At 35.4% G+C, this 9,142-nt stretch overlaps 1 protein-coding gene across 1 annotated transcript; it reads left to right on the forward strand.

Annotated features, from left to right (window-relative positions):
• Positions 1-406: 406 nt before the first annotated feature.
• Positions 407-6,143, forward strand: LOC132268598 (F-box protein At5g07610-like). Its single transcript, XM_059769427.1, has 2 exons — positions 407-1,971; positions 5,781-6,143. Exons 1-2 carry the CDS (start codon positions 758-760, stop codon positions 5,845-5,847), a joined length of 1,281 nt encoding a protein of 426 aa, XP_059625410.1. The 5' UTR covers positions 407-757; the 3' UTR covers positions 5,848-6,143.
• Positions 6,144-9,142: the final 2,999 nt, after the last annotated feature.

Consider the following 9,142-nt stretch of genomic DNA (forward strand, 5'->3'; position numbering starts at 1 on the left):
TTTGTCATTTGATTCTGTAGACAATCTTTTTTTTATGAATTCTGTAAAACGAAAATACCAATGTTTGTTTGTTATGTTTCAAAAACACGGTCGGGGTAGTTCCCATTTTTTTGTCAATTATTGTTATTTGGATTTTTTTAAAGTTGATGTCAATTATGGGCTTTGCCCAAAAATCATATTTGCATACTGTGATTCACATATCACAATCGATAGATATTTGCATCGTAGGATATCTATCGATTTGGGCTAAGGCCCAAGTAGTAAAACAGAACTATCGTTGAACTGACCCATTTACAATAAAAATCCTAGGATAGATTCGTCTGGCACAAATAGATTTTACGTATCATTACTCTATATATATTATATAAGTATATATAATATATATATCTACGCGTATAATCAATGAAAGAACACCGAGCAATCTAGCCGAAACGTTGTTGCCTTGGATTAAAAAAAACAAAAAAAAATCTAGCCGAAACTGTTTTTTTTTTTTTTTTACACAGAAGTCCCAAAGTTCGAAACCTAATTCATGCATGGACTACAATTGAAGACAGTTTTGAACAATCTTCAGATTCAAAGGTAGAAGAGTCGATGGAATCGTAAAGGTACAATCTTTCGAAAAAATATTTAAGGTACAGTACAACTGCGGCTCTAAATGTATATGTATATATATTTATATATGGGAATATGTTATGATACTTCATTGTCTCAATTGGAATAAAAAAGAATCGCCTTTGTGTTCCTTGTTCGAATAATAATGGGCTTCTTTCCGGATGATGTGTTGGTTGAGATACTGTGTCGATTGCCGGAAAAGCCTCTGATTAGGTTCAAATGTGTATGCAAATCATGGGATTATCTGATCTCTGCGTTTTGCTTGCCCAGAGTGTCTCTTCCTCTCTGTGGCCTTTTCTTCCGTACTTATGCTCTCCCACCTCATATGCCCCTTATAACCAGACACGCGAGCAAGCCATCACGGGATGCGTTTTATAGTAATTTGAGGCGCTTTGACAACGAAGAGCTCATTGATTATGTTTCTGTAGAAGACAACTGTGGCATTAGTGGTGGTGGTGGAGGATTTGTTGATTCTGAATTTTTGGCTAACTTACCATTCCAAACGACTAATGCAAATGACTTTCTTGATAGTTGCAATGGCTTGTTTTTGTTCTTCAATTCCTTTGATTTCCGGTACTATGTGTGCAACCCTGTGATGAAGCAATATGTGCCGATTCCCAAAGCCCACTGCCACCAGCAGCATCATTGCTATGCAGCATTGGCTTTTAACCCCTCTGAGTCCCTTTGCTACAGAGTTGTACGCATTGCCAGATGCGAAATGGAAAATAAGCTTGTGTTGGACATATATTGTTCTAATACTGAACAATGGGTTAGACACCGGGTACAAATTGATTCCTGCATTAATGGGCGCTCCTGGATAAGGCATGCTGTTTACTTTCACGGTGCACTGTACCAGTTATCTTTGTCTAAGCACCTTTTCAGGTTTGATCTCAATGAAGTCGGTGTTCATGCCGTTGAGCTCCCATTGACAGAAAATGCAAATCGAAATCGGATTGGATGTATTGGGGTGTTGATGGGCCGTCTATGTTATGCGAGGAAAACCCCCACCACGTTGTTCATTTGGTCACTTGAAGGAGACTGTAAGGCTGTGGAATGGGCTTTGAAGTATAGGATCAACATGGCTAGTTTAATAAATGATTTAGTGCTTTCTAAGGGGCTTTTTCGTTCTCGGTTTTTGTGGTTTCAACCCTTTGCTTTTCATCCGACTTCTGATGTCATCTTCTTGAGCATTCCACTTAGGATCCTGAGTTATGATCTCAAAAGGCAAAGGTTAGAAGAGGTGTACAAACCAAGGCGTGGTGTAATAGTAGAAGGGCAACATTATCCAGGCTTTACTTGTTTTCGTCTCCTGGTCTCCCTAAACCATTTGGGAAAGATCCAGTCTAGATCAACTCAGCTGTAAGTAGCTTGGATTTTCTTGCTTTTTTTTTTTTTTGTTTTTTTGATAAGTAGCTTGGATTTTCCTTCTTTTATTATAAATTATTCCCTTCTACTGCCATCTTTGATTCGATCTTATGTTCGATCATATGACTTCCATTTTTATTTGTTTTTCATTTTCTTCCCCTAAATGAACTTATAAGATTCTTATTACAAGGATTATCTTTTAAATTTTTTTCAGCTATATAATGCCTATAGAAAAAAATTTATTGCTTCCGCATATTCTTCCTCTTCATCATCATCAACATCATTTTTATATATATACATAATCAATAAGAAACTAAATGGAGAATAGTGTTTGAAGACAGAAACCATACCAAGAAGAGGCACAACTCACCATGATAAGCAAGAAAATCCTGAAATGCATTTGAATGAGAAATAAAAGCAGAACTCACTAGACCTCATAACTATGATAGGTAGGTTCTTATTAGTAAACATATAATGCTTTTGAATAACAAAGAAAAACATTAAAGTTGGAGCACAAATAGATTTCAACGTACAGCATATAGTACATCTCTTGTTCCCTTTGTCAGAATCTTTATTTGAACTTTAATTTTGAGAACAACTTTTCAGTTTGCATCATTTACTTGTATTCTATTTGTTTCTTTAGATAACATATCTAGAAGCCCTTGTGATTCCCATATTGCAGTTTTCACTAAATCTCTTTTGTAGGATAATGAGGCATTAGTGGAGCCTTATTACATAAGCATATTTTTGTATTGGTCTTTTACCGGTAACTGTGGGCTAGATTACGACTGTTTGATATCTCAAGTGTGTAATTTATGGTGCGACAAGTCCAAGGATTTTGGAAAATGTTCGTGAGGTTATTAGACTTAGGTTGGCAAGTTTGTGATAAAAACTTGGAGTCTGTACTTTTTTGTTTATTTGAGTGTCTAGTTGTTATGTTGGTTATGGTACCTTGTCCAAGCGTAGATCTGGAATTTCATATACACCAATTCCAACTTGTATTTTGACACTCACCAACTAAGGTTCATGCATTCACCAATAAGGGTTTCATGTTTTTCATGTTTGATTCGTCTAAATCCTTTTTGATAAACATTAAAGTGGTTTTGGAAAGTTATAAAAATCAGAGTCCTCTTCCTAAAAGGACAGGAGACTTCAATCGATTGAGGTATTCATCGAATCATACTGGCCTGGTGTCTATCAATGATCGAGTATGTTAATTCTGAGTGTCCTATTTGAATTGAATTACTCAAAACCCTAGTGTTTTTCAGACTCCATGCTCTATGTAAAGACACTTACAGTTCAAAAAATATAAGCACACAATATATTGATTTCTTTTTTCCTATGAGTAAATTCCATACTGATTGCTTGTGCATTACAGTAATTTTTTATTGTTAGAATTTGTATTTTTCCACATTCGTTGTGAGTGTATCAATTGGTTGTTGAATCATTTATAGCTGTGGTTCAAGCTCTTCAACAACTCTAAAGTTTTAGCACACAAAAAAGGGACATGACTAGGAACGAGATTAGAAATCCGTGAAGAAGCAAACTGTGTGAGGAGCAGATTTGTTGATGGATCAACGGCTGGAAGGATTTGGGGAGATCTTGCTTAAGTTTGAGTCATGAGAGATGGATGAGGCATCCCTAAGGAAGGGAAGGTGACTTGCTCACCTTTTGTTTGGTTTAATGGAATAGATAGTAGAAAGGATGGATGGGTATGGAAGGAAAGGAAGGAGAGTATTACATTTTTTTACCAATATGCCCTCATTATGTATGGGAGAATTTTCGTTGGGTTTAACAAGTTATTTAGTAAATAACTAAAGGTTAAAATTGGTATTACCTTTGTTGGGTTAGTTATTCTTTCTTTCCCTTTTCTCTTCCGCCCAATTTTGAACTGACAAAAAAACAACATGCTAGGAAGGATGCTTCATCCCTCTTTCCTTCGTGCCTCTTTTCCCTTCCTTGTAACCAAACATAAGAAGCATCGTCTATCCCCAACCCCCCCACCCCCCTCCTCCATCCCTTCTCAATCCTTCCTTCCAACCAAGCATAGCATAAAAGGGATATTTATATAGTATATCTATATATCTATGTTTGAATTTGGAAAGATGAGAAAATAAAGATAACATATAGGGCAAATTAACGCTTTCACTTTCTTACTTTTACTTTCTCCAAAAGTAAAATTATAAACTGAAACTGAAATACTTAGTAGAATCATGTTTAATAATCTTTTATTTTTTCAATATTTTGAAAGCAAAAAATTCGAAAGTAAGTTCAATAATTATGATTTTAGTTTTGGTTTCTAAATTCTAAGCACAGTTCAGATTCGTATCCACCAAGCTCACATACATCCTCAGATAAACCTGCTATATCATCTTACCAAATTCTTAAAAACTCAACCGAGATTGACAGACTCACACAGGAATTGGAGTTGGCATATTGCAAATGTTTGATTTAAATAATCAGAATTATTTTTAGAAGAAAGTTATTCCTTCTCTTTTGGAAAAAATGGCCAAGAATATAGATCAGAAAACCAACGCAATGCAGCTCCAGTCCCCTCTCCTCTTTACACGGACAAGACCGCCGCCTCCGCATCCTCGAAATTGGCTCCAGCACGGGACTTGTCGCAATCGCTGCCAAAGTCACCGTAACTGATTTGGGTATATTATTGATGGGGTTTGGTGTGTATGAGAGAGGAGATAGATGATTGTGGCCGTGGGTTTTGATGTGTATGAGGGAGGAGAGAGATGGTTGATTTGGGTATATTATTGATGGGGTTTGATGTGTATGAGAGAGGAGATAGATGGTTGATTTGTGTATATTATTTGATGGGGTTTGATGTGTATGAGAGAGGAGTCTTCGTCCAGATAGAGAGAGATACTGGTAGAAAGTGTGGTGGGTGGTGTCTTCCACCGTCGCCGGTGTGTAGTGTCTTCCATTGTTGCCAGTGGGTGGGTTGAGATGATGATGACGGAGAGGGAGATGACGATGGGTGATGATGGTTGGGTGAGAATGGTGGGGTGAGATGATAGAGAGGGAGAGGATGATTGATGAGTAATTGCTACAGTAACGAAAGTATTTTCTGTGTACAGTGTAGAAAGTAGAGAAAGTAACAAATCCTCACTTTCTCTTTCGTCATTAAATGTGAAAGTACTTTCTAAAATATGAATAGTAAAATTATATTAATAAACATAATTTTTACTTTTACTTTACATTTTTAGGAATTGACAGTAAAACAGGAATAATTCCTGTTAGTAAACAAGCCCATAGTGTCTTAAATTTCAAAATTTTATAAGAATCACGACTCGCTTGATAAATACTGATCGCATTGCACACTCTTCGTGCGCACAGTTTTCAGAACGCGTCTGCATAGCTAGGAGGCATCACACACACGTGTTAGTAACTTCTCCCCCTCAAGTGATGTGGGACGTCACATTTTGGTTGTAAGATGAAAATCTGTATCATTTTTCTAGTTTGAAGCGTAAAGAAGAAATTCAGCTCATTGATCATGCCCATCCCAAAAGAATTTCTCTTGTAATATAAGCAAGTGAACTAGATGTGGAAAACAATACCATTTTTTGCCACCGTCAGATTGCACTTGCAGAAGGGAACACTTAGATTTGAAACATTAGCACCTTAATCATAAAAATGATTGCTCACTATTCCATATGGCATAAACGTATGTGCCCAAATATTTGACTTAATTGCTTCATATTCTCCAAATTTGTTTCACACAATGTGACATGTTGAACAAATATAATCCTGTTCTCTAAGCATCTGACTTCTTGTTTTTTCGTAACTTACAGAACATCTATTTCACAAGACATGAAGATTTTGAGTTTGGAAATGCCACCTGATGAAAATACCCAATGAAGGTGCATGACAAATGGAACCCCACATGGTAGGATGATTGTCCTATGAATTTGGTGTATGGGATTTATGTTAAATTATCCTTAGTTAAAATGCGTAAGGTAGAACTATGTTATATGATGTGTGTGTTAAATTATGGTACTGAATAATTGTAAAACATGTAATGTTTATCTTTCATGACCTCAATAATTATGTCTGGAACATTATAATTATTTTTGTTATTTTCTCACGTCACTCCATTCTAGCTTGTACCAGTAATCTCTGGAGCTGTGTGGTTGATTGTCTCTTGCAACAGTGATTAGGTGATTTTTCTATAAAACATCAAACATTGTACATGAATGGGTTTCAAAACACAAGTGGTGGTTTTTCATGTTCTCTCTCTGTTAATGTGCAATTTACTTCTGAATTTGCTTCTGAATGTTGATTATGTCTGGAGAATTATTATTATTTTTGTTATTTTATTATTAATTTTGAATTGATGTTCAAGGCCTAGCAAGGCCAACAGAATACAAAGGAAATAAAATAAGCAACACTACAGCCACTGAAGAGACATCCACAGAAGTGAACAGACAGAAGATAGCAGCTCAACATACAGAATTTACAAGTCTACAATTCAGAAAGTCACTTGTATAGGGACACACGATGCTGAAATATAGCAATTCAATGATGATTAGTCATGTGTATTGCATTTCAGCTTGATTATTATGTTTTCTTTCAAGTCTAAGGGCAAATTTATCCCACTATTAAATAATGATTTATTTGAAGAAGCTATTTGCCAAATATTAATGAAATTGGCCACATAAATTTTCTCTTCAATCTAATCTATTAGTTGTTATTTTACCTACTATATTTAATTTTTTTAAATTATATTTAATGATCTCATCCCATATTAAAACTAAAAAATTATTTTTGGTACCGCATCTAATTTTTTCCTACTAGCGATCTTATCTATTCTAGTCACTCCACTCATTTTTTCTCACTTTTTCTCGCATTTTCACTAGTGACCTTATCTATTCTAGTCACTTACCTCATTCATCATAACATTCTCATTTCTACTACATGAAGCGGCTGTTCTTTCAATTTTTTTAGGGCCCAGCACTCCACTCCATACTACATAATTGGTCCAATCCTTTTAGCCAATGTGTTGCAGTGCCTCTTTTATCACATAATACCTTACTAGATTGTCTCCATTTTATCCATCCCGTTCCAATTCTACTTGTTATATCACTCACCGTGTACCTTTCCATCCATCATTTGTATTATAGATCATATGTTATGCAAGTAGTTTTGAGTAATCTTTTAATTCTTTAGTTTTATCGTTATATTATCTATGTCTGAATCTTTATCAAATTTACACTCCATACATTGAGTTTTGGTTCAATTAATTCTCAATCCTTTCAATTCTAAAGCATTTTTCCACAATTTCATCTCTATGACTAGATAATATTGGTCAAGTTGAAAATGATGCGTACCAAGAACATTATTCAAGATGACATCCATATTAGTAGTTCAATAAATAAATTGAGTAATACGGTAATGGTTCCGAGTGTTGAGGGAATTTCTTGCCATCCATGAATGTACACATGATCTTGTACAGCATGCGCTGGAAAGTCGCTAGGCATTACACCAATAGAGTGTAAAATAAGGTACAAGCATACAAGTATGTTTTGGAACTTTTTTTCTAGTTACACCATTTCATTGTCTTTCATGGACACAATATCATATGCAGGATCTTAAGCTCCTTCCACCACCACCACCACCACCACCGTTGCCTCGCGGCCTTCCACCAGTCTCCCCTGCTCTTTACACTCCTGCATAACAAAAACCAAATTATGTCTACTGTAGTTCAAAGGTTATGTTCCAAGGCACTCTGTTATTATCTGGATATATGGCTATAAAACAGAAACTTTACACCCAAGACAGATTGTCAAAGTTTGGAATGATCTCAAGTATCAGCTGTGTTTTTTGCAGACATAAAACTGAAAGCGTCTTTTATTACAATGCTCTACTACTAGTAGCAGCATCTGGACTTTCATTGGCTCACAGTTGTGTATTCAATGGCCATCTGAATCCCTACCAGACTTTGAAATATCTACTTGTAAACACTTCAGTTGCTTAGATCAAGCTTATTCTCAAAGAGTGGTCTTTGCTAATTGCGTGTGTTTACTGCTGTATCTATCTTCTCTCATATGGCGTGGTATATATCCCTCCACTTATACGTTTGGATTATGGAGATTTCTTTTTGCTAACAATTATTCTCTTGTATAGTGCTGGGGTATGCTCCTTATAGAGTGTATCCAAAACTAATAATAATAAAAATAAATAGATAAATAAAAAATAGATGGGTAACAAATAGGAGGATCCTGGTAGGAAAGTCATGGTCTCAAAAACAATACTTCTTAATAGATGGTGTGGGCCTTATTTTGTCAACCAGGAAATTGCAAGGCTTATATCAGAAATAAAAATTGCTCCCTAGCCTAGACATGATCACTGTGCCAACATAATGTGTGTGATGCTCCGCAAAAGGAAGATTCTATATATAATAAATATATCTGAAATTTGTAGTTTTCCCGGTCTCGAGGCCCCGTGTGAATGGTATCACCTTCTTCGGTTTTTTCTTTTTTCTTTCTTACTTAGTAATGCCCTTATATCCATAATAATTTATCCATTTGCATTTCATACAAGGGAGGGTAAATTTGTTATTTTTCAAAAGTTGGTCAATAGGTCTGTTGGAAAGAAAATAATGGGGTGTCACTAAGCACGCCAAATCTCAAGAAAAATCAAAATATCCATATATAATTTATCCAAATTTTCAGAAAATATCAGTATAATTTACCCTAATAGCTATTCCACACACTAAATTAACATCTTATTATGAGGTCAGCATTATCAATCCCCAGATATTGAGGGCTATGTTTGGTTTGAAGATGAGGTCTATTTAGTTTACAAGGATTATGCTAGTTACTGGATGAAACACATCCTGCAAGATAACTCCTATCATTCTAGTTTTCCTTATAAATATCCGATTAATTATTAAAGATTTTCTAAATCATATAAATTGTCCAACATTGTAATGACCTAGTCATTTTTCTTCATTTCCCTTTTCTCAAATTTTACGGATAAATTTTTTCCGTTGAATTTTCTTTTCCGAGTTCAGTTTCTTGTTACTTGGAATCGTCTCGAGTGCTCGGAAATAGTTTCTGAGACTCTTTCCTTTGGATTGATGATTTTCTTAAAGGACCTCGTCATTTCCAAATTTTCATTTTTTTGGACACTATTCACTTTTCATCTTTTTACC

Source organism: Cornus florida, unplaced genomic scaffold (assembly GCF_030987335.1).
Source record: "Cornus florida cultivar Cherokee Brave unplaced genomic scaffold, ASM3098733v1 CherokeeBrave_3.0.0_Hap2_Chr08, whole genome shotgun sequence".
Taxonomy (NCBI): Eukaryota; Viridiplantae; Streptophyta; class Magnoliopsida; order Cornales; family Cornaceae; genus Cornus; species Cornus florida.

Coding starts and splice junctions, on each gene's coding strand:
- LOC132268598 (XM_059769427.1), top strand. CDS start 758: ATGGGCTTCTTTCCGGATGATGTGTTGGTTGAGATACTGTGTCGATTG. Junction 1,972..5,780: donor CAGTCTAGATCAACTCAGCT/GTAAGTAGCTTG, acceptor CGTAACTTACAG/AACATCTATTTCACAAGACA.